Genomic DNA, 26,098 nt, shown 5'->3' with positions numbered 1-26,098 from the left:
CCTTCTCCCCAGCTGCCCTCTCCTTTCAGGGCAGGGTAAAGGCACCTTCCCGCAGGCCCCTCCGTGGTTCCTTTCAGAGCAAGCTCCCAACTACCTCCCTCCTGTGCCTGCTCTCCCTATTACCCTCAGTCTTAGCCTGATAGGAAATCCCCCCTCTAGTTCTCCCCAGCTGGGTATAATCCTTAATTACCAGTCTCCCTCCAGGTGCCATAGAAAATGTGAATTGGGCTCTCTGGCTCCCCTAAGCCCCGTTTACACAGTCCAGCACAGTGAGGCTGTGCGAGGGAATGTGAGAGGGGCCAAACTGTAAAAGAGGGCGCTGTGCTGCCTCTAAATAGGTTGATGGGGGTAGGGGAGTTTGCAGGTGAGATGGGAAAGAGCTGAGGCACCTGGGACTATATGGCGCCAGTGACCCAAAACTTAAGTTCTGTGTGGAGTGTGAGGGAAGCAGCCTCTGTCCCAGCCCAATAGTATGCACATTTGCTTCTGCTGATACGGAAAGAATATTTCCATTTTGCCTTTGCTGCTTATTTCACACAACTCGGCTTTCCACTTCCAGCAAGTGTTTTAAGCACTAAGGGGCAGATGCTCAGCGGGTGTAAAATGAAGGCAATGGAGCAATGGCCGTTTACCACAGCTGAGGCTCTGCCCTTAAGTAAACATTTTAAACTTTCCACCAAATGGGCTAAAATAAGCTGTGGTACGAAACATTAAAAGCAAAGAAAGAGCCACAGAGACCGAGAAATGAAATGAGATCCTGTCTCGCTAGCATGTCCTTTTTTCTTCTTTCTATTTTTGGGATTTAAAATTTTCCCTGGCTTTGTGGCTTACAGACCAACCTTTTGTTCCCTGAAAAGCCACGGAGTCGCCCTTCCTTTAATGCAGTTGCACAGCGCAGGTGAGCTCTGGCAAGCCAACAAAGCTGGAAATTATTAATAGCTCTTCTTGCTGGAGCACGGCGCAGCTGTTATTTGTTTTCTTTAGCAGTCTTTTCAGCAGTGCAGTTTGCAACCTTTGGCTGTAAAGGACGAGGTGATTTCAAGCTTATGGCCAATGGTCATTGTGACGACTCTCTGGAATGTTTTGATACCCGAGATGACTGTGCAGGTTTCCCTCATGGAATAACAGCATTGTCCAAGACACATGCTTGTACATTTCTCTATGTAAGTATGAATACATGAACAGAAGGCTGTGTGCGTCAGTAGATCAGGTCCTGGACAGAGTCATGAGACCCAAGCTCTAATTCCTAGCTTCGCGATTCACTCTTTGTGGAATCTTGGGCATGTCATTTAAAGGCCTGATTTTTCAGGTTCACAACTACAGCTCCTACTGACTTCAAGTGGAATCCTCTATTCTTCTGGAAATCAAGTCTTTTACACGGCTCTGTGACTCAGTTGACCCGTTTTAAAAATGGGCATAATGCTCCTTTGTAAAGCACTTTGAGATCAATGAATAAAAAAGCCCTCTGAGTGTTAATACTACTTACCTAGCTTGCAGGGCTGTTGGAAGACTAAATGGATGTTTTAAAAGAGCTTTGAGATCTTGCCAGATGTCTGTAAGACTGTGCACAGGGTGTGCATTATATATTTTTCTCATCCCTGTTTCACAAACAGGTCCGGCACCGAGAGGGGCTAACCACACATCCATTTTTTTTGGACATCAAAAACTACTACTTTGGGAGTTTGGCTAAATAGGATTCAGATTTGAAACATCTCACAAGGGGACTGGTTAGCAAACCATAAGGCACTACTGGAACAGTGGGTCCAGTTTTGGGTCTACATTTCAAAAAAGATGTTGAGAAACTGGAAAGGATTTGGAAAAGAGCTACAGGATTTGGGAAAGAGATGCAAGAATGGTTAGAGATATGGAAACCTGCCTTATAGTGAGAGGCATAGAGAACCTATTTAATTTATTGAAGAGACGATTAAGAGGTGACTTGATCATGGTCTCATCATGGAAGAGATTTCTGATAACGGACAGCTCCCTAGCAGAAAACGGCAAACAAGATCTAATGATTGGACGCTGAAACTAGATAAATTCCGATTAGACACAAGGTGAAAATTTTTAACAGTGTGAGTAATTAACCATTAGAACAACATACCTGGGGAGGTGGTGGATTCTCCATTACTTGAAGTCTTTTTAAATCAAGACTGGCTATCTTTCTAAAGAAATGCTACAGCTCCAATAGACGTTATGGGCTTGATGCCGAGTTTACTGGGTAGGTAGGGTTTTGTGGTCTGTGTCAGGCAGGAGATCACACTGGATAACAACAGTCTTTTCAGGCCTTCAAATTTATAAATCTGTGAGTGAAGGAAGAGCCAGAAATCCTATTTCAGGATGACACAAAGTGTGTAATTCAGAAGGCACGTGGGGTGAGGCAGCCGGGTGGTATTCTGCCAGGGTTCTGATTTTACTTATTTCAGCACTGGTCTCGGCTCCGTTGCTCCCTTCCTTTAACTTTACACACAAAAGATGCAGTGTACCAGAGCTGGGGCCACAGGGTAGTCTGAAAACAGAGCTGAACATCACAGGTGGCATCTAGGACCCAGCCAGCAATAGCATTATGCATTTGAGAAGTACCACGGGACTGATCCTGTCTTTGTGTTTGTGGGATGGGGCTGTCAGGGATTCCATTGCCCCTGAGTGTTGGGGAAATTCAGATTCAGACGAGAGTTTTGTAGCTTATGTCCCTCTCTGTTTGAAATGAAATACTCTCTGTTCTATCTCTGCTTCTACGCAGAGTGTGGTACAGTGGCCAGCAATGAGCTCAAGATGGTGACAGTTAGCTAACACTAAATGGAAGAAATAGTCATTTGATAGAGGCCAAGTTAGTGACCAAAAGGATTGATTAAAGCATGTCACAAGCCACAAAACTCAGGTCTGTATTTTAAAGATCAGAGTTAGGCGCTAAGGCTTTGGATCAGCACGTTATCAAGAGAACCAGAGACATCACGACAGAATTTGGATTTGGATTCAGAACGCTCTCAAAGTTAAAGGAAGGGAGGATGGTTCTGTGGTTAAGGCACTGGGCTAGAACTCAGGAGGTTTTGTTCCTGGTTCTACTACCAGACTCCCCATGAGATCTTGGGTGAATCACTTCACCTCTCTATGCCTTAACTGCCCCATCTGTAAAAGGAGAATACTTACCCACCACACTGTGTTATTGTGATGCTTAGTTAATTAGCACTATGAGGTCATCAGATGGAAGATGTTATAAAGGTACAAAGTATTACTATTTTGGCTTAAACTTTTGATCACTAAAATCTGCACCTGCGCATACTAGTAAACATCCATGCATGCTGTGCAATTCTGATATATGGGCATGCACTTTGCAGAGTGACACAATGGGGTTTGCAGGTTTTAGACTGCTTAAAGTGTGGGCAGATGATTATCACAGCAAAGTGCAGGTTTGAGGGTCACTCTGTGACAAGCGTCGTAGAAATTAAATTAATATCAGTCAGGGGTGTTTGGGTCCCCATATTTGGTTTCATCTCGTCTCTATATAGCATACTGCATTCCTTGATAATCACCAGTGACAAAAGAAATTATGAAGAAAGGTTATTATGGCCCAAGTAGCATTGAGTTATAGCACCTGGAAAGCATTAAAATCTGACACATCAGTCTGTGTAAACAAATTAAGACATTTTCTGACTGGATTTAACGCAGCCATAACAGACCATTCAGATTTCGCGCCCTCTCTGTGTCTGTTGAATGAAGGACAGCAGTTTATATTTTTCACACTCGTTCTGTTTATCGCTACCAGTGAATAAGCAAGTTACAAAGTAATAAATGATCAAACTCAGCATCACCTGAATTCATCTCCTGGCCCGAGACAAGACGAGGGTGAGGGATTCAATGGTGAAACTCCCAATGACATCAGTGGAAACAGGGTTAGGCCGATGATGAGTGCTTTTGAAAATCCCAACTGGAATATCCAAATCGGCATCAATCACCTGAGAAAAAGATTCTAGACTGGACGGTAAAGCAGAAACACAGGAGTGAATGGCAGAGTTGGCCCGAGCGGGGGCTGAAATGGGCTAGTGAACGGGTTTGTGGTATGAACACACCCAGAGAGAATTCAAAAAGGTTCCTCGTGAATATTCACGAACAAATTCATAGGCATTAGCTGAGCCCTGGCAAATGCCACACTCCGACCTCCAACGCCTTGTTTCATAGATTCATAAATATTACGGGACCATTCTGATCATCTAGTCAGATCTCCTGCATAACACAGGCTGAAAGCCGAACCCAGCCGTCTTTGACTCAAGCCCATAATGTCTGTAGGAGCTATAGCATCTCTTTTAGAAAGAAAAGTAGGTTTGCTGGAAGGACAACTGTTCTCTGCGATAATCAAAAGTGTGTTTGGAAGTTCCGGCTGTTTCTGTGAAGATGCAGCGATATCCCCAGCTGGAAGTGATGGCTGCCTCCATGTTTACAGTCAAACCAACCCCCATGATATCTTTTCCTCACTATGAGAGCCAAAAATCTGTTACTCCAGTGAGGAGCACTGGGAAGAATTCTGCTGGATTTGGAAGCAGAGGCCAAAGGATAAGCCGAAAACATCTGTTCATTTTAAGGGAGTAAACAGCCTGAAAACATTAGGCAGCCCTCAAGATGAAAGCTAGTTGTGTGGCAAGCTGCATAATAAATAAACCTTTTAATGTCTCCAGAAAAAGAATAAGAAAGAACTGCAGACGCGGCCTTGTCCCCTTCCTAAAGCACTTCAGGATTTAGTGCACTGCCAGCTTCTCCGCGGAAATGGAGATAAGCTGACATAAGCCAGCAAATTCTCAGGGCCACATTTCACCACTGCACAAAGTGGCCCTAACTCCACAGGCTGGGGGTGAATGTTACACATACCCAGTCCCTGGCTCTGAACACAAGGGGTGGTCTTGGGCAGCAGGAGGTCTGGGAAGGCACCAGTGGACTGACCAGGGCACAGCCTCTGGATGATGTGTTGCCCCTTGCTTGCTATTTAACTTGCTGTGTCCTGGGGAGAATGTGCCATTACACAGAGCAGGACAAATTCTTTCTTCTGCCCGCAGCACATTTCCACCCCATCATCCTTTTTAGAGTGGATCTCTGCATGAGTGGTTGGAGCCAGTAGTGAGGATATGATGGTATGAGATGACAGATGGCACCTTTTCCCTTTGCCTGTGTAATGCTCCTTCTTATTTACCATTGAGTGTGGTGGTTCTTACAGGCTAGAGCTCCGTTGTGCTGTACAAACATCAAATACATGTCCTTGCCCCAAAGAGCTTAAGATCAGGTTTTAAAGGTATTTAGGGGTTGATTCGCTCAATGTTGCGGTTCCTATGAGTGTTAGGAGCCTAGGAGAGTTAGGCTCCTAAATTACCTAGGTGTTGCAGTGTTGAATGGAGCAATGCCTAAATATCTTTGCAAATCTGGGCCTTAATGTCTAGCTGCTTCTCTCTGCTCCATGTAAGGAAGCTGAATGTCTGGACTTCATTGCAGAGATGCCATTCATTGGATCAGGCTAACGTTTTGCAGAGGAGGCCTCTTGTTAGGAGAGACCGAAAGCACTGAAAGCACCAGTTATAACTAGCAACCATGACCCACGTCTCAGGTGAATGCTTCACAAGTCAGAGGTCGCAGCTGGAAACATTTGGGGTGGGGGTGGGGAGGGGGCGGAAATTCAAAATTACTGTCAAAAGCATTTCTCTCTCATTTTAAATGTAATTGGTTAATCTCATTTTATTTGCCTTATTGCTCCTAAGTTTATGAAACTCTTGGGGCCCAGCTCTGCTCACAGTTACACCAGGAGTACATCCGCTGGCTGTGGTGGCGTTACTCTGGATTTATCCCACCTGCAGCTGCCTGCCCTATTGCCTAGACTTGCCTCTGGAAAGCTGTATACAAAGAAGGGAGAAATCGTGTTCGACCATTGTCCCAATGACCCACGGCTGGCAGCTGCCTGTGGCCCATCCCCCAGGCCAGCTCAGGGCAGCAACGGGCAGCTAGGTGCCCTCTTGCTCCCTGGGCCAGCTGCCCATGCTGTGCATAGCAATGAGGAAGGGAGAGCAGCCTCTGTGGGACTGCAACATCCCTCCCAGGTGTGTGGGAGGGGAGTGGGTGGGAAGGGGCAGAGCCTTGGCTTCACCCCCACAACACACTGGCTAGCACAGCTGTGCTGGCTCACTGGAGGATGCGTCCTGTGCCAGGAATAAGGTTGGCCCAAGGTTTGTCCTCCTGGGGCAAGGGGAAACCGGGAAGCAGCCTCAGTCTGCTCCTGGGGCGGGTGCTATATATATATATATGCTGCCCTTCATGTGGGGCTTGTAGCAAAGCCACGGTCAACCACTGTGATATTGCAAATCAGATCAAACTCATCTCTGCAATATTTATGGCAGAAATGCTCCATTCAGTTTTCCATTATGCTGCAGGGACTTCCAGCAAATCAGCGTTCTGGGCTGTGCATTACAACACTGCAAAGACGGACACGCTTTTGCCATCCGCACTGTGTCTGATAAACACTCATACTTTAGTGTGGAGCAGATAAATACATCTGGCAGCTCTTCCAAATCTCCTATCTATCCCCTGCCCATGCACGTGCACAGACATATGGAGTTTGCTACTTGGACTTGCATGAGAGTCAAAAAGCTGTCAAGCAGCGCTCACATTTAATGCCACTCATCATCATCAATTGGTCTCCAAATAAAACAGGCCACATAGCCAAGCAAAATGCTTTGGAAGATATTTTTCCACTGGATGTACATCCAAAATAAACACAGAAAAATCTGTTACTCCAAGCACTTCTCCGAGATCATTCTAATTCAGATCAGTAGTAAACCACCAATCTGCACAAAACTGCGGGTGACTGATGAAAACTCAAGTCAACTTATTGTCACAGGTTTCCCAGAGCTCATTGTTCTCCATCATGTTTAGCCTATGAGGGAGAGCACCCCGCTTGCACATGCTAAGCCAAGAATCCTTGCTAGTCTTCACACGTATACACTGCTAACAGATACATCACATAGAGCCCTGAGGAATCCAGCAATTTGGGCTCACTGGGTTTGTGCAAGCCCCCTTTTTTTTTTTTTGCTTCGGGTCTCTGGCTCCCTTCCTGTGCCAGTTATGGCTGTATCTAGGGCTCACAGCTTTTGTCTTTTATAGTCAAGCAATAACCCCACCCCCAAGTCATTGCTAAATCCTCTCCCCTGCATAAAATGGGAAGTGGAGCATGACTGGGAGAAATTCTTCCTTCTCCTTAGGTTGTGGAGGAGCAGGAGCTACTACGCAGCGACTGCTGCTGCCCTGAGGCTACTACAGTAGGTTCTCTTGCACCTCTGCTTCATGGAGAACAATAGCCAGCAGGTCTACAAAGCAGCCAATCCATCGTCCTTGACTCGTATTCTTCCCAGGCCTGCCTCCCTGTCACGAGGTTCACTCACCACTGGGCACCTCCTTGTGGCTGGGTTCGGGGATTAGCTCCACTCAGGTCTGACACCCCCCCCCCCCCACACACACTCCTTGGGACTCAGGTGCTCCCTTTCTGTGGCTTGGCCTTCCAACCAGGTCACTGTAGTTTTCCCCTCCAGGATATCAAAATCTCTCAGGACTAACTGTCTCAGGCAGTCTTCAGCGCCGTTGCCCAGACCATGCCACTTCCCCAGTGGCTGGCAGGGGAACTCGGGCCCACGCACTACTCCGGGTTCCCATCCAGGGACCCTCTGCTCCAGCAACCACAGTTTGCCCAATCCCAGATCCTATTGCTGTTTCTCTGGGCTCTTTCCTATTGTCCTGTCTCCTGACCTATCCTGGGTTACCACGAAAGCCTCCTCTGCTCCCTGTGGCTACTTCACCCTCTCCCAGGTTCTTGCCATAGTTTGTATTCCCAGGCAGGATCCAGGGTTTATTCAAGGGGTGCATTCTCTCCTCACCTCTCCACTCTAGAGCACGACTGCAGAGTTCCTCCCTGCAGCCCCCTCTTATCACCAACTTCCTCTCTTTATACCTTGCCCAGCTCCTTCCCCAGCTGGGCATCAGCAGCCATTAGACTTTCTCAGCCCTGACTTTCTTCCAGTGCAGACTATCACAGCAGCAATTGGCCCTAGTCAGGCCCTGTCATGTGTCCCCAAAGCTTTCGGTACAGGGATGTGTAGGGAAACCCAGCCATATCCCTTCCCTGTGCCACGGCAATGCACCATTTCTGCTGCAGACGTGGCCTCCTATTGCTAGATTTAGGAGCTCTCTGTTTCCTATCCCTTCTCTGTGCTGTAGGAATGAACCAGCTCTGCTGCAGGCAGGGCCCTCCCATGGCTGTGAAGCAGGATTTGCTCCTCCAACCGTAGCTGAGTCAAACCCAGAGTTTTGCCTGGGTTTGAGTCCAAACCACAGTTAATGTCGATGGGTTCCACCCAAAGGATCCAGATCACTCAAAGCTCAAGCCAGGCTCACACAAGACTTGGCCCAGGGTCTACAAACAAGAGTCCTCTGTCCCCAGCAGATGTTTGGGTGAATCTGGCTCACGTTTCAAGTCTGCAACAAAATTTATGAAATGTTCACACAGCTCCGGGAACCCACAAATGGCCAATGCCAAAGTGAATAATGGACCCCAGGCTTGGGGTCGGGGTTTTTTTTTGGTTGGCAGCCCCTTTGTTTTAATGTACTAAACTCTGTGGTTAAATAACATTCTGGTTTGTAGGAAAACTTGCCTCCAGCCAGCTGCTTGCCTGATGGATTTCATAAGTCAGTGCACAGCTCTGCACCGCTCGCCATGTCTATGTGACCTGCTGTGATAACCATGCTAAGTAGTGAGAGCTGGGCAAATTTAGCACTGGGGTAAGCATGCAAAACTCCACGGACTTCAGTGGAATCCCACCTGGTTAGAATAGTGGTGAGTTTGGCCCAGTGTGCCCTAGTTGTATGTTCTTTTTGCTAAGCAGGCGGTATCTCAGAGTCTAAGGGTATATCTTCGCTGGAGGTGTAATTGCCATCTTGGGTAACCTTCCCTGTGCTAGTTCTGATTGAATTGGCATGCTAAAAATAACAGTGTAGCTGTGACTGCGTGGGCTAGCTGCCCTGACTATAATCCCATCTGAGACTGTAGGTATGTACTCGGACAGCTGGCCTCTCCCACTGCCCGTGCACTACAATGTTTAGAGTGCTAGCTCATTCAACGCTAGCACAGGTACACCTACCTGAGCTGGAAATTACATCCCCTAAAGTAACAGACATACCCTAAAGTCAGAATCATCCACTGGTCCAGTTCCTGTTCCAGAGTGCACTGTGTCTTAATGCAAGCCACTTCTCTGTTTACTCTGAGGACTCTGAGTTGCATGCTCACCAGAGCATCTCTGCTGTTCTGAGCTAGGCTGGTGAATGGTTGGGTTGGAAGGATGGCACGGCAGACAAAGATACATGATGATGCTCAGACAGCAGATGTTCTCAGCACGTTCAGGCTTATTCCTTGCTGTAAGACCTCTTTGGCTTTGTTTCCTCTACAAAAATGCTTGGTTGCTTTTTAACAGCTCGTCCAAGAGATGGGGAAAAAGAAGACGGGGATTCGGGTCTCTCTCTCAGGCACCTGTATACTATCCTTACACAGATGCTTCTTAGCTGGGTGGCATTCCACTGACCATGGGCATAAAACAACTACAAAGCAAATACCGTATCCACATCATCTCGCCTTCAGCAGGGACTGTGAAGGACCCCAGAGAGACACAGAAGGCGAAAACCTGTGACTGACATGGCTGTGTTCTTGTTGGCCGTTCTTTGTGTTCTGGAGGTGACCACAATGTGCTAGGCAGTGTCCCCACACACAGTCCCTGTCCCAGAAAGCTTATACGGTGTTGGCTGCTTGTTGTTTGGTATAATAGGTATACAGGACCTGGGGGGAAGATAGCTGCAGTATGTTGTGAATGGTGGGACTTGTTTTGAAGACTCAACCCACTGGTGGTCTCACTTCCCAGGGGCCAATGTGGCAGCAGGATACTTGAAAGAATTGAGCTGTTTTCCCAAACCGCCTGCTCTTGCTGAGGATGAATCCTTCTGCTAACAGGCCTTCCATTTTGGTGGCTTTCTTCTGCCCCAAAAGCTTTCAAATGTCTGTATTGTATCATATATTGTAGCCTGAGTCTCGTACCAGATTTTTGCCCGTTACTCTCTCCTGACATTTTAGAAGCAGTAAATCTGATCTCACTTGATAACCTCCCAAGGTACAGCACAGAAAGCAGACAGCTCAGTCTTCCAACATTTGGAAGCTGGGAATCTAAATGCGAATGCCATGGTGCACATGAATCCTGTGATGGTTATCATCATGATGTATCACAAAGGGATGTAGCCTCTTTGCAGGTTGTGTGCCACCTGGACTGATCTCTAGACAGTCTGGCTGGACATTCAGTCTATGTCCATTATTGATGATCTTATCACGCCCCTGAAGCTTTTGGAGACCACATGATCGACCACGTAGCAGCATTCCTTAGTAAGTATGTTCATAGTTCTTCGGTCTTTCATCTTAATAACATGTCCATACCAAGAAAGCTGACAAAACTGCACCAGTGCCAATGGAGGTAGTTGCTAGGTTTGGCTGTGAATATCTTCACTGCTGACTTTATCCTGCCCCTTAATATGGAGCAGCTGTGTTACAGGTCTCATCGAGCGCCTCCTCTTGGCCACTCACCTGTGTGGGGAGAAGCAGCGATGGGATCCTGGGGGCTTTAGCCTCCGGAGTCTGAACAGAGCCCAGGAATGGTCTCTATTTTAGGGTCTCTGGGGACCCTCAGGGTACAAATCTCCCATCTGGCACACCTTCCTCTGAGCTTAGACCACACGGCCCACTGCCCAGTCCTTGGAACCAGTGCTGGCCCCTCAGACACTCCATGTAGATTAAACACACCCTGTCCCAGAACTCCACCCAAAGGAGAGGCGCTGACATACATCTAGAGTCGGGGAGACAGGGTCAGAGGCTTCGTTGCAGCCACATAGCCTAAAGTTCACCTGGAAATTGTCATTTCCATGAGAAGGGAGGTACAGCTCCCAGCAAGAACTTGGGTTCGCACTCGACCTCTTTCAGTTACGGAGCAGGGAAAGGTAGAAAAAGACAGCTGGGTTATATTCTGCTCTCAGTCACTCCCAGGGAGATCTGGAGTAACTCCATTGACCACATTTATGCTGGCATAAGGGAGATCAGAATTAGGCCCAATAGTAAGGGAGGAACAACCTGGGACGTGTCTTCCAAAGTGCAGCAAATATTTTGCTTGTCAGGATCCAACCTGTGTGTGTAACTCAAGGCTGCAGTAACCATGAAGTTGATTTTTTTCCCCCCAACAGCCCGTACGAAGGCAAGGAAAGCGGGTTTATCGAGAGAGCCTGTTCCTAATGGTCTGACACCAAGTCCACTATTTTTCTTGGCTTGGGGAGCTGAATGGTTACCTTGATTGAAAGTAGTTTCCAATGCACGTTTCAGACAGCAAGGCAGACTGCCACTATGTGGCTCTCATAGGATCGGTTACACAGAATTTCAGAGAAGTCTTTTTCTCTCCCTCCCAAAACAAACAATCCCTCCTGCCCCCCAAACCCCCCAAAAAGCCTTGTTTTGCTCGATGTGGCAAGGTAAATATGGCTCCTTATGTGAGCTGCTGAGAGGGGGAGTTTCATTTCAGGGTGGCGACGCTGCGCAGAGTCGCCTCCCGCTGCTCGCCACGCTGACGAAAAGGTTAATGAAACAGAGCAGGCGTTTCACCGGAGGGAATACTAAAAATGAGGGAGAGAGCCGCCGTTAATGATAACCAGAGCTGCGCGCCTCAGCCCCTGCCACACCGGCTTTCAAATATCTCCCTCGCACGCTGTATAGCATCCAAGGAATACCAGGAAATTGCAATTGTTAGACTGGCCAGAGAGTGGATTTCATTTGCATTGTTTGAGCCTCTTTGTCACAACCCTTATTTCCACCCCCCTGCCTATCCAAAACAATATCTTTATACAGTGCCTTCCATCTTGAGACATCCCAAAGCACGATACACGCTCCTCCTACCACTGAAACACAGTAGCTGCTTTCTGCAGGGTTTCTTGCAAGTTTCACTGAGGCCTTCTCTACCTGCAAAGTTGCAAGGAAATCAGTTTAAAACCCAATTTAGTTAAGCTGGTACAAACCACTGTGTAGACATTCAATGGTTTCAACCTGGTTTATATCAATTTAGTTTAAGTCAATTCCTTACTAATTTAAGCTGCATCAGTATAAACCAGGTGGAAATCCATTGAAGACTGACCACAGAGGGGTTTGCGCTGGCTCAGTTGAATGGAGTTAGATAAACCACAAGAGCGGCAGCAGCTGGCACTAGCACTGTCTGAGACAGGATGGATCTCTGGTCCCAGGGAAAGCAGCAGCTATTTAGCCGTTCTCAGCAACAGGATACAATTGGTTTAGTGCCGTGGGACTAGAGTTAGGCACAACGTAGTTGCCCAAATTAGAACGTGGCCCAAAAACCTGGGCTAATATCCCTGGTTTTGAAAAAGTTTCTGGGAATCTTTAATGACATCAAGTGGCCCAGTCCTTGGTTTTACATATCATAGGAAATACTGTAGCTCCAGAAGCAGCGGGCCCCCTCAGCACTATGGTGAGTCTAGGCGTCATTCCTGATCCAGAGGGAAGAGATCTGTTCTAATGAATCACCTGAACCACTTTCTGTAGCACATGTTAACAGCCCCTAGCTCCATGCTGGAGCTGTGGGAGGCACCGGTTCATTACTGACTCAAAAGAAAAGAGCCCCACCGATTGAATCACTAATAGCCTGGTTTTCAGAGATCCCAAAGAAGTCAGTGAGAGCGACGAGGGCTCAGCAGCTCAGAAAATGAGGCTACAGCCAGGTACGACACTGGTTAGCTAGTGTGGTCCCACCCAGAGGGCACATGCCTGCAATGGGGGGTTGGATAAAGAACAGGAATGAGACGCAATGGATCACTGGCATTCTGAGCTGCCCTTCCTCTCTGCAGTGGCTGTATGCAAGCAGCCAAAGTGAGTCAAGATAGCATCAGTGTCATTGATGGGAGACTAGATGTGGCAGGTCCCTAATCAATCCCTGCAGCAGGGCCAATAGCACCCTGGGGGCAGAAGCATTGTAAGCGGTGGGATTCTCACTCTGCTGTTTTCTTGCAGACATTGCAAGCCCATTATTAAAATGGATCCTCCCCTCTTGAAGCTTCATCCTTCCTGGACAGGAATAGGAACTTCCCAGAGTCCTGCTTATCAGGCTGGTTCTCTCACAGTTCTGAGCATTGAAGAGGGGGAGATGTGGTCAGGCTCCTATGCAGTCAGAGCTGGGAAGAGAGCGAAAGGGGTGGGCGGGTGGGTGAACAAGGAAAGATCTGAGCATTGAGAGAGAGAAGGGGGGTAAGAGCGAGGGAAAGGAGAGGAATGGTAGAGAGAAGCCAGGAGTGAGCGGGTGGGGAGAGGAACGAGTGACGTGACACATCTGTAATGCTTCACATCGTCAAAGCACAGAACAAATTAATCGAGGGCCTGAACACACTCCCATTGTCCTCAGTGGAAGCAGAGTCAGGCCTTGTGTTCACAACACCCTGGAAAGGTGGGTCCATATCCCACTCCTCTTTGGCCATTATACTAGGACAGTGGGGTAGAGGAGAGCGGGGCGATGGAAAGGGGAGACAGAGGAGAAAAGGGGGTGAGTAACAAAAAGCAACAGGGCGGGGGAAGAAAGAGCAAGGAGCTGAAACGAAGAGGGTATCTCCTCTCCCACAGCTGCATGAAACCCTGCAGGATTCGTTTAAAGGGTGCATGTGTCACCTGACTAATTCCCTTTGGCTTTGCTATAGAGCAACCTGACTCATCTCTAATTCAGACATGAGGTTTCTGAGGAATAAAAAAGGACCATCAAGTCCCTGGAGCCACAGTGAAATCCTCTACCATTGGGGGATGGGTGGATTCCTTCCCAGGCTTGCTGATGGTCATGATGCACATGGACAGAGATTCTGTCTATTGTAGCCTCCCCAGTGTACAGTGATAGTCTTATTGTCTAATCTTTCCCCCCGCAACTCTCATTAAACGGTGCCTATAGTTCCCGCCTGTTTATGGGACCATGCATTCCAACTGTGCACTGCACAGAGCAATAACTGGGGTGAAATAGGGAGGGGAGTTTCCTAGAGTAGCATTTCTGGACCTCTCAAAGTAGAGCTGCAAGAAATTTTTTGTCTAGAACTTTCACTGAAAAATCAAGGTCGCCTGAAACATTTCTTAAATTTGTTTAGATGTTGGCAAATTGTTTCCATCAAAAAACCCCAAACAACCCCCCCAACCCTTTAAAAAATCCTGAAGATCTAGAAATACGTTATTTTGAAACAAAATGTTTTGATTTTTTGGGTCAAAAAGACATTTTGTTTCAAGATTTCCTCTACTTTTATGATCAAACGGTTAAAAAGGCCTGAAATACAAATTAAACAATTCATTTCAGCTGGAATGTCATGTTTTATCTGACCCCAAACAATTTTTAAATGCTTTTTGATTAACCAAAACATTTTTTAAAAAAATCAATCAGTTTTTCGGTCAACACAAAACGATTCCTCCTCCTCCCCCATGATTTTTTTGGAACTGCCGGTGAACCAAAAGATCACTTATTCGCACAGCTCTACACCCAAGTAATACCTTTTCACTAAGAAATAGCCTACCTGCCCTATTGCGGAGGGTGGTTATAGAAGATGCAATTGGCCTTGATCCTGAGCTGCAGTCTGAGAGGACTGAGGACAGCTCAGCAGGGAGAGGTGCAAATGTGACTTTATGCCACCTCTGCATGGCCCGTGTCGCAGGCCAGTTGCCTCTGGAACCAGTGGGCTGTTGTGGCCGTAATACTACATACGGTAGATCTGTGCATGTGGGGATCACGGAGGCACCGGTCAGGATAGTTGAGTTTTGCAGTGAATAGCTAGATAGTTAATTTAAAGAATGCCGCTTCTGGGCACATGAGCATTGTTCGTGAGTTAGCAGGTTCAATAAAGTTGTAATGCACCGAATCATCTTGAATCTAACTCTTAGCAGCTGGTCCAGCAGCCAGTGATCACTGGAGCATAACGATGCCCCGACCACTCCCCCTTCCTCCACCCATGTCTCTTGCCCTGGCTGCCAAATGGGGACATAGCATCGAAGTCCTTAGCCAGGCCTATTGCACACAATGGTCTGTTTATTCTGGGGGGGAAGATTTCTCTGCAGCCAGTTAAATCGGCGTTAGATCCCAGGCTCTGGGATGTTATACTGTACCTATCAGAACTGGAGCAGTGTTTTTCCCCCCAGTCCCTTTGGAGTATAACACAGTCCTTTCTCCTGGCACTGAGACATTCTGTAGTTTAAAGAATTCCAGTGTGTCTAACAGGGCTCTTGCCAAGCAGCCAGATAAATGAGAAACGAGGAGTTTGGAGGGCAGGGCAGAGACAAGCATCAAATCTTTTTTTAGAAGGTCCCTCAGGAATTTGTTTTCCTGCTATTTTTAAGTGGAATGGGCTAGAGTTTCATTGCAGGAAATAGTTCTTCTCCTTTTCACCCCACCCCCTTTTTCCACAGCGCGGTGGAGGAGCAATTCTCTGGCCGCCTTGGGTTTCAGAGAGACCAGCATTCAAACTGGAACCAGAGCATGTTATTTGGAGCCAGGGATGTACAATGAGCTGAGATGCTGATTTTGCAAAAGACAACCAGGTGGCCCCCAATGGAAAAAAACTAAACAGCGTGGCAGGAACAAAACCTTGGGGAAGAGTCCATGCTCCTGGCCCCCTGGCCTCTCCCTTATGACACTCACTTTTAAAGGGTTCTGGTACTTTCTCAGCAGGGTTTCTCATGACACCCTAAGGGTTGGGAGCATTAACCTGGGGATGACCCCCTTCCTGCACTCCCCCCCCATTTCCCTCTCTGAAAGCCTCCCCCATCTCCCCACCTTAGCAACACTGTGACAAACCCCTAGGGCCAGAGTCCCGTTGACGCTGTCCAGCTGCAAAAGGGGATGGGCAGAGAGCACACACGGAGCATTCCCTCTGCCCACCTAGTGCACCTGAAGCCATAATCCAGCTGAGGAATGTGAGCAAACCTTATGCCCCTCCTCCTCCAGATCCATTTCTGCCAGGAATCACCTCTACTTTATGTTGGTGGCCGCAGGTGGGATTTGCAAAAGAGCCCAAGTTTCAGCCTAACTCTGCACGTGTTGACTTCAATGGGAATTTTACCAAAGATTTCTCTGGACAGCAGAGTTAGGCCAATCCTGAGTGCTTTTGAAAATCTCACCCCAACTGTCTCTCCCCTTTACCTGTGCTCTTGCCTTTTCACTCTTCCCTCACAAAGCCAAATCTACACGAGACAATTGTATCAATTTAGCTAATTCAACTGGTGCAACCCCCTTGTATGGCTGCTTGAAACCAAAACAACAGGAAGTTTTTTAAGAACAGGTTAGATAAACACCTGGCAGGGACAGTCTAGCTAATACTCAGAGCAGGGGACTGGACTAGATGACCTACTGAGGTCCCTTCCAGTGCTACACTTCTATAATTCTAGTCATTGACACCAGCTGGCCCTGTGAGTTTACACGATGGGATGTTCTCAAAACCAGCTCAATTTAAGCCAATATGAAATGGAATGTTAATTTTGAACAGATATTTGGGGTTTTACTCTGTGTTTGTCCAAAAATCCTCTTGCATGCTACATTTGTGCTGGTCACCACAAAGGTGCCGGTTTCCAATTTTCCCCAGGGGTGCTCAATCCCTGCTCAGCTCCAGGCCCCACCCCCACTCCACCCCAACCCTTCCCCCAAACTCCCACCCCACTTCTTCCTGCCCAGTTCCACCCCCTCCCGCAAGCTTGCCTGGTCTCCCGCTCCTCCCTTTCCCTCCCAGCACCTCCTGAATGCTGGAACAGCTGATCCGTGACAGGTGAAAGGCGATGGGAAGGAGGGGGAGGAGTTGATCGGCAGGTCTGCTGGCAGGCAGGTCGGGGGAGGGAGGGAGGAGAGCTTGGCTGCTGGTGGGTGCTAGACACCCACAAATTTTTTTCCCTGTGGGTCACCATCTTCCATGGCAGAGAAGGGGGCATTTCAGGGGAGCTCTGTATACACGGGGCCAAATCTTAAAGACTTGCAAGAAGCGCCAGATATGCAGGATGATGCGATAAGAAGGTTTTGTGGGTCAGATCAGAGTTTGCCAAACAAATCCAGCTGGTGGAAGGATGATGTGGTCAGAACAGAGAGCGAGAGCGCAGCTGGGGAACTGACCACAGCACTCTTGGAGGAGGAGAAGAAACTTCCTCAGCACCCCAGTCCTCCTCAGCACGTTCACTGCAAGCCTCCCAGATTGTGAGTTACGGCCATCCCTCCTCCTTCCCTGCCTTAGCTCCTGGATGGACCGTCTGCCTCTGGGACATGATCTCAGCTATGGCCAGTGCAGACAGGGTCTTATCCTCTGCAGCCCTCAGGCTCTACCACTGCAGGCTGATGGCATCTAAAAGGGAGAAGGCAGACCTGTCACCGGGGGCGATGGGTTTCTTTGGGTTCGTTCCCCTTTTGCCCCACTCAGGGGGCTGTGCAGGCCATTGAAAACCTGCATGCTGTGCCCGACTTGGACTCCTCACAAGTAAGAGCAGGTAAGTCATTGGTTCCCAGTCACCAGTACCCAGAGCATTACAGGTGCCCTGGAAAGCCTTGGAAAGTAATGCTCAGTGTACTGGTGACTGGGAACCAATGGCTTAGATGCTTTCACCTAGTACTCTAGGTTCCCCCTCCTACCTCCAAGACAAGACTCTGAGTGGCCCTTGTGCAGAGCCCTCCCCTCCTTGCACAGCCCAGAGAGGTTCTAGGCAGAATGCCAGGCCCAGAAGTATAGGGTCTGCTCTGGCCACACTTCCCTGAGCACACAAAGGGGGTGGGGAAGGGGCGCGGCCAGGGCCCTGTCCCCACACTGGCCAGTGAATCTGACTGGCTGGGCCAAAGATACAGCAGCCGAGGTGCCTGGGAGCTCTGTGAGGCAGCCTGGCTACCATTGCTCCCTCTAGGACAGTGCAGCTCCATGCCACCCCCAGGCTACAAGGCACAACCAAGCCCTTAATGATCGACTCACGTTCTCCGATACTTATCTCCCCAACTTGTGCTCCTGCCCTATTATCCTTTGCTGGAGCAAAGCAATCCAGCACACACTGCCCCCAGCTCCTCTGGGACAGAACATACTCACACACATGAATGGGGGGCCCACAGACCCAGTGCAGGAAGCCAGAACAGAGGCTGGAAGCCAAGCTCATCATTAAAGGAAGGGAAGAGAGGAAGCTGCTGGCGAGAGAGCTGAGGAGGTAGCTGGCTGAGGATGCCTGAGCTTAGTTCAAATATTAGTCTTTTGTAAATAAAGCTCATGAGTTTGGCCCAGGCTGTATCCCCAGGCAGCAGAGGTGGACCCTGAAACGTAAGCACTTACACAGTGCCAAAGTCAGGGAAAAATCACCCTAAAAAGCTGCAGAGCACTAAGGGATCCAGCTTGTACTATAAAAACAAGGACTAAATCCTTGGAGCCTGGTTCCTCTTCTACATGGTCCTTGAGTCATAGGAGTTTAACAAATGTGGTAAAAGGAACAAACACACACAGGTTATTTCATCACTGGTTACCAGCTGCTGACAATGCGGACAGGGGCTATCCTGCAGTCCTTGCACACCCCGCACTCCAACTCCCTCCCGGGGGAACTCTGCACATGTCAAACTGCAACATCAGCCCAGGGGCTGCTGCTAGGTCAGGTGTTTTTCACATGGTGAGAAATATGTTGTTTTGGTATATTGAACTGGCCTAAAATATTTCAAGTCAGTTCAACATTAAACTGAATTTCTCTGTTAAGGTGCATTGTTTCATGGGACTTGTAGTTTGGGTGCCTGATTCCTTCATTCTCCCCTATGGGCCAGGCTCCCTTGCTGGCCTACATCTCCCATCAGGCACCTGCAATCCTGTGACTCCCATGATGCACCACATCATTCTGTCAGAGGGAAGACTACATTGCATCATGGGAGAGGTCTGGCTAGGGATTCCAGCCCATAGGAGAGAAAGGAGATCTGAACTATGACTCCCATGAAGCAATATGCCACAACACAGAAATGCAATTTAATTTTGAATGGACCCTAAAAACATTTTAGGTTAGTTCAACATCCTCAATATTCTGATTCAGGTCAAACTGGCCCAAACAAAAATATTTCATTTTCGTTTTCCTGACAAATTCAAACAAGTGCTACAAAATCAAAATTTTCTCCCAGACAGGAGAGAGACAAGAATTAGAGCAAGCACATGGCAAGGCTTTGACAGAAGGGTGATTCTGATCCTAAAATGAATGCAGACTTAGTTCAGAGAAATAAGGCCTCTGTTCTCATTGTATTTCAGAGAGCGGCTGGTATGTAAATATCTTTCAGCTGCTTGTTGAAATAATTTCCTACCCATAACAAAATAATGGCAGCAGAATGTTAACATTTTGCGCTGCAAAATTTTTTTTTTTTGTTTGAATACTCTCGAGCTGGTTCCTCACTCCCATCCATCATGACACTGACGGGCTCATTTTTCCCCTAGTTGTTGTAGAACTGGTCTTTTAGGTTTCGTGACGTTGATCTTGGCTCAGGGCACACAGCCCACATGTGTTTTTCTAGGCCTTGCCATTTGACTGAGAAAAATTGCATTTTAACTTCATTCCCCCAACTGCTACTGTCAAGTTAAAAAGCAGCCGCGTATCTGGTGCCTGCAAATGCACATGACCCTTTACCTCTGGGTACTGAATGCTGAAAAGCTGCTATGAAGTTAAAAAACTTCGAGGAAGAATTTCTTCTGTTTGTTCATACTCTCTAGGGCAGCGTAGTGCAAACCGATGAGGCAGTTTAAATACAATTATTGTCTGTGAGTAAGTCCCTGAACATTCCAAAGCTTCCTAACCGCGAGAGCTCCTTTAGATCCAGGACTCTATTCAAGACAGCACTTGCCTCACATTCTGAAAGTTAGGCACCTACTTTAACTACCTGTCTCAATCAGGGCCTTAACGAGAGCATAATTAAGGCTACGGTTTTGGCACAGACTTTTTTAGTGCATTTCAGGGCAGAGGTGTGAGGGAAAAAATAAGTCACAGAAAGGTCACCAAATAATGTATTTTTTGCTACGTGAATGTACGCAAGAGTATAGTGGAGGTTCTGATGGGATGCTCCACTCACCACTGGATGGCGCCTCCTCCTGGCCATTCTGGGGATTAGCTCTGCCAGGCCCATGCCCCTTCCAGTGGTTACACTCCACCACTCTCTCGGCCTGCAGCTCCTTTCTCACTCCACGAACTGCAGCCTCCCCTTGTGACCTGGCTCTCCGGCCAGGTCACAGTGTGGTTCCCCGTTCGGGTGTGTGTGTGGGGGGCTGGTGGGGGGGTGGTGTTTGTGTATCAAAGTTCCTGCTCACCAGTAGTCTCAGGCAGTCCTCCTATTCACTGCCCCAGGTGCCACTTCCTCAGTGGCTGGCAGGGGAACCTGGGCCCATCCTGTACTCTGGGTTCTGGCTCAGGGGCCCTCTAAACAGCAGCCAAGGTGTGGTTGCCACCTGCACCTTGCAGCCTTTCCCTGAGCCTTTTCCTTACCTCTTAGCCCTCTTCATTCCTCTGGGTTTGCCAGCCTCACAGCTCCCTCCTCCCAGGAGTGGGCTATTTGTCCCTATAGCCCCCCAAATACACCTCCCTTCTCCCAAAGACTGACTGCAGACTACCTCCCTGCAGCCTCCTCTGCTTCCAATTTCCTGTCTTCATACAAGCCCTGCCTGTTCCCACACAGGTGAGCTTCCCCTAATTAGGGATTTCCTCCCAGGCTTAATCCTCCCAGATTACACCCTAATGGGCTGATTGGGCCCACTTGTCCCAAATTCAGCTCTTGCTGGGCCAGTACCCCCCATCACAGGAGTGCTGAAAGCTGAGGCCTGGGGGAAAGGGCTCGCAGAGCAAGCCCACTCCTCATTCACCCTCCAGCAGTAGGTCCCATCCCACAGGACTGGGTCAGCCTCCCTGCTTTGGGTGTTGCAACCTAGCACAAAGGGTCACAGGCACAGCACCATTTGGTCTGGCTCATCCACCCTCTATCTCCATCTACAGAGGGGCAGATGGGCCGACCTTGAGTGGAGTTGATTAATAAATGGGCCTCTCGTTTCCCCCACATCAAGTTGAATCATTTAGTCTGCGCAGATTGTGCCTAAGGTTAAATGAAAAGTATTTGCATGTTGAATGCATAGAGAATGGGTGCCATGGACAACATGCCAGTAGCAAGTCACCATGGCATTCCCAGAAGCGATGGGTTCAGAGTTCAGATGCAGTCCTGACAAGCCACCATATGCTTAGATGCTTTTGCCAAAACTTATCCAAACAACTTGATTCTACAGAATTTGACTAGAAATTTTAGGAATAAATATATTTAGTCATCTGTTTCTGAACAAGTTAGAAATATAACTGCCAGCATTGTATTTCCTGAGGTATTTTGGCACTTCCAATTCTGCTCTTAGACAGAACCCAGAAGTACAGAGAGAATGAAAATTAGATATGGGTCCAGTTGAAAACACTGGATCTAGACTTCATTGAACTGAAGACCTGGGGATATTTGTAGCTGGATCCAGACTTCACAGCTCACCTCCATGTCCAGTGTAAATGAAAAAAAACAAAGTAACCAACAATTTTAGAACCTTCAGATAGATTCGGTTCTCACACTAGACAATGATCTGGAAGAAAGGGGCTTCCTGAATGTTTCTGAATTGGCTCCTCCATCTGTAAACATGTTACACGTTGTCATTGTATCTTTTCAGTTCCTCATAACTTCTCAAGGAAAAAAACTTCTTGGCTAATACTTCTCATGTTTGCTCAGTTGGGATGGTGAGAGACTGTACAGAAACAAACCCAAACCAATAGTTTGGAACTGAGCCCACTAAGCTTTCAATACTGACCTAGAAGGAATTAAAAATTAAGCAGAAGGTTTTAAAAAATCTAATTTGCTTTTTGTCAGTTGTGTTTATTATTCGAATTTCATGCAGCTTGGACAATGGAACAGACCAGCTCTGTTTCAGGCCTGTATCTAGTCAGCATAGCTATCTAATTTCATAGATTTTAGGATGAGAAGGGACCACTATGATCAGCTAGTCTGACTTCCTGCATAACATAGATCCTGGAATTTTATCCAGTAATTCCTGCATCATGCTGGTAACTTCTGTCTGAACTAGAGCACCTGTTCTAGAAAGACATCCAATCTTGATCTAAAAGAGTTCAAGTGATGGAAAATCCACCACACTGTTCTGTTCCCGTTTTCAGGAGGCAGCTGAAAATTCTGAAGCACTTGACATCGGTAAGTTCGTAAGGACAATATAAGAAACCTGATTTATTCCACAGGCAATCCCTTTAAGGGGAAGACTTTTAGTATATTAAGGGTGAATTTATCCAAGTTAATCATACTTTGCAGGTACATAGTGTTAGCATTTGATATTTTCCAAAACTCTACACACACCTTAACTAATTAACCATCACTCAGGCACAGCTCCCAGTGAACCAGGCTCTGATTCAGCAAGATATGTGGGTCTGGTTTCAATGTTCAAGAAGCCCAAGGGACCCCCGAATAATGGATTCACGGCTTTCAGTGGTATTGCCTACAACCCAGATGGAAGGTTGGCTGAGTCTGTTCTAGCACCCAACCCTGCTCCCAGTTTCAATGGGGTTAACCTTTAAAATAAATAAGTAAGTAAGTTGATAAAGCAGATTTGGCATCACAAAGTCATTTTATAAATTTGTATCTATTTCAAATTATTTCTGTCAAAAAACCCCTGAGAAAATCAAAATCGTTTGATTCCAAGTGACTTTTCATGCCAAGTTTTCCTTTAATTTACAAAAAATTCAAATATTAAAAATTATTCAAAATCAAAACAAAATTTCTTTTTACTTTCTGACTTACTGAAAGTTTTGACAAATTGTATTTTTGGTTTGACCCGAAACAAAGATTTTTTGATTTTTCAGGATTTGCAATAAACCAAAAGGTTATCCTCTCAGCATTCCTCCCAGTGAGAGTTATGTCCCCAGCTTGAGTGGGAGCAGGAGCGCAGGTCCTTATTTTGATGTGTTCCGGTTTGTTATGAAAGAGGAGACACTGCTCCAGATACTGTTTTGTGTCAGTGTCTCCATTCAGTTTTCCGTTCTGTTCCCCATTTTCATCTTAAATTACTTATGAGCCTGGGAATTGTTCACAAGCATTAGAAGGGCCAATTTATTAAAAGAACATGCGTAAGAAATTTATGCCAATACTGCTGTAAAATACCATTTCAATACCGTACTTCTCTAAATATTCACCTGACTCCAAAAGGGGCGGGGGTAGGGAGAAAACGGCTGTCTTCAAATATGCAACGCACGCTTATAAAAAGATATCAGTAAACACAAATCTGGATTGTCTTCTTGGAGTTGCCAGAATGTATATATAATAGGCATACTTTGGAAACCATACCTGCCACCTGGGAATAGGGTTAAGACTGCTAGAGAATTGCATTACAAACTACTTAACCAATTAAGCTGCAATGAGAAATTCCAGTGGGTTCATGAATTAAGGCAGGCAATGAACAACAATGTATGGGTTGCTTTTATTAGGACCAAACTCTCAGTCAAGTGACTTTTCTGAGAGACCCCAGAGAAGTGAATCGCAGATATAAAACAGTGATGAAAATATAACTAGGACAGAATGACGTTGGAGCAAGTTCTGTCTTTGCTACTGACTCATTTAATCTCTTTGGGACTCAGGTTTCCTGCCTCTCTATCAGGGATACTGTGGACACAACCAAGACACCTTCCTCTATATTGACAGAGCTTCAGATGAAAAGCCCTGTAGAAATGCAAAACACTATGCACCAGAGTTATTTCTGTGTGGGACTGTTTGAAGCTGGAGGAAAACATTGAGCTAGATGGCTAAGAGCAAACATTTTCCAATGTGCAGCTGTCTAAGTACTTACACGGCCTTGGTGATAGATACACAGAGCAAATGTGTCCTGACTTCTATCCAGCCTACATACTATATACCATAACAACTTCTATCTGAGATCCCAGCTCCACACCACTCCACTCCACCCCCACCCCAAAAAACTTACTTGGGAATTTGGGAAAACAGGTGCATCTTGCAGCACATAAAGGTACCCAAACCCATGCTCTTGGGCACCAAGATTGGAAGTGATATCTGAACTTTTAAGATGGCCATCTGACTTCACAACGACAGGAAATTCCCATAAAAATAACATCCAAACAGTTGTATTTTCACCACAGGGTGGCCACTCTATCCATAAAGAAACCAAAGGAGAGATTGTGTCTGGCAATACTGAAATACACTCATAAAAAAGGGGTGGTGAATTTTGCACTAGTGAAAATGCTAGACTGACAGCCCTGGAGATTGAAGTCCTCTGTTCTCTACAGAACAGGTGCAGCCTAAGCAGTGGTGTTGCAAACTATCCCCTGCTCCCATCCCAACTGTAACCTGCAGGCATCTCTAGGGTGTAAACAGGTGGCTCACTCTCCAAAACATGATTATCCTTTTGCTTCCCCGCAGAGCCTGCCAACAAAGGACCCAGTTCTGACAGTAGCAGCAGTGGCCTTTCCGGATGTGGACAACCCGAGCTTTTGCTAAGAGTTCCACCAGCTAAGAGATCCACTGGCCAAATTCAACTGAGCCACCAAGCAGCTATTACACCGTAGCACTCTTTGCTCCCTTCTGACCTGGACTGTACTCAATCCAGCAACTCTGAGGTTCAGTAACTCTGGCTCACTATCCTGCAACCACGGCAATATTCAGGCTGTAAACCAAACAACCCCACTGAACTAACAGGCAGGTGGTGGCTGTTCAAGAGAATTTACCAAGGTTATCCTAAATTGGTAGGATCTGACCCTGATGCCTCACTGTTCATGACAGAGATTAGACTATGCCTCTGCATTCACCTACTACTGCCATCTTCACGATGGAATGGAAACTGCCAAACTGTTTCATAGGCTCTTTACATCTAACAACTGACAGATTCTTCTGTAGCGCAAGCGGTAGAGAGGCCTGTGGTTTTAGAGTTGGGGGAAGGCAGGGAACATCTAGGTTCTATCCCTGCTGACATGCTGGAGATCAGAGTTGACACATGTTGCAGCAAAGTGACAAGTACAAAATCCTAGGCAGGTATGGATTAGTTGCACTATTATATGTGGTGCTAGATTTTACAAAGGGTTGGAGTGAGCGTTCTTAGAGGAGTTGTCAGGATGTAGGCCAGAATTCATTACCCTTGTAACCAAAATGCCAATCTCCACCCATAAATAGATGTAGCAGGGACTGAGTTTATAAAAAGGTGAGTGACTTACCAGATGTTGTGTGTGATGGCTTTGGTAGGAAGTCCATGGATCATTAGTTAAACAGTGATTCTCCTGAGGAGGCAAAAACAAAGAGGTGAAAAGAAGAAAAACACTCCCCCAAGCCAGAAGACAATTACAAAGATGCATTGTTTTAAAATCAAAGAGGAAACAGAATATGTTGGAACATGTAAGGAATGAACCAAATACAGACTGTTGGGGTGTTCAGGCTAGAGCATGTCCATCTTTTTCCAAGGCGGGTTGAATGAAAAATAATTTATAAGGACTACAGAATTATTACTGATGTGTAAAGAGAAAGTCTCAGCAGCGTGTTGACAGACGTTTAACTATGGGGAAACCAGCTCCATTCCAGGTGGAGGTCACCAAGGACCAGACTAATTTCCAGGGTGTTTAAAAGGAGGTGCTAGGAGACACCCCCAGGTCAGGACTCTAGGATGCAGCAAGACCTAGCCAGCTCAGTTTCCCTGCCTCACCAGGAACCTGCCATCTTCCCCTGGCCTGTGCTGGTAATGGGCCACACATCTCACTGCTTCCAATGCCCAGGTCCTTCCTTGGGCTGGAAGCCAGCTGAGGTGAAACGACACAGGAGGAGAGGTTAAAGGTGGAGGGGAACCAGCATGGAGTCCAGATTAGCTCCATCCAGGGACATGGGATGGGTGGACAAGAGAGAATGTGACTTGGTCGTGCTCCTGTGGTGGGATGGGTTACCCAGGTGATTGGCGGAGAACTCTGGAGGGGGTCTTGCACTGGGGGATGGAA

At 47.1% G+C, this 26,098-nt stretch overlaps 1 protein-coding gene across 1 annotated transcript in view; it reads right to left on the bottom strand.

Annotated features, from left to right (window-relative positions):
• CCDC92 (coiled-coil domain containing 92) overlaps positions 1-25,388 on the bottom strand; it is an 82,727-nt gene extending 57,339 nt beyond the window's left edge. Inside the window, exon 1 of the mRNA XM_037878559.2 lies at positions 25,331-25,388. Within this exon, the coding sequence (XP_037734487.1) occupies positions 25,331-25,374 (44 nt within the window). The 5' untranslated portion in view covers positions 25,375-25,388. The remainder of the gene's footprint in view (positions 1-25,330) is intronic.
• Between the last annotated feature and the right edge of the window lie 710 nt (positions 25,389-26,098).

This window comes from Chelonia mydas, chromosome 15, assembly GCF_015237465.2.
Source record: "Chelonia mydas isolate rCheMyd1 chromosome 15, rCheMyd1.pri.v2, whole genome shotgun sequence".
NCBI lineage: Eukaryota > Metazoa > Chordata > Testudines > Cheloniidae > Chelonia > Chelonia mydas.
This window is presented reverse-complemented; position numbering and strand designations above follow the sequence as displayed.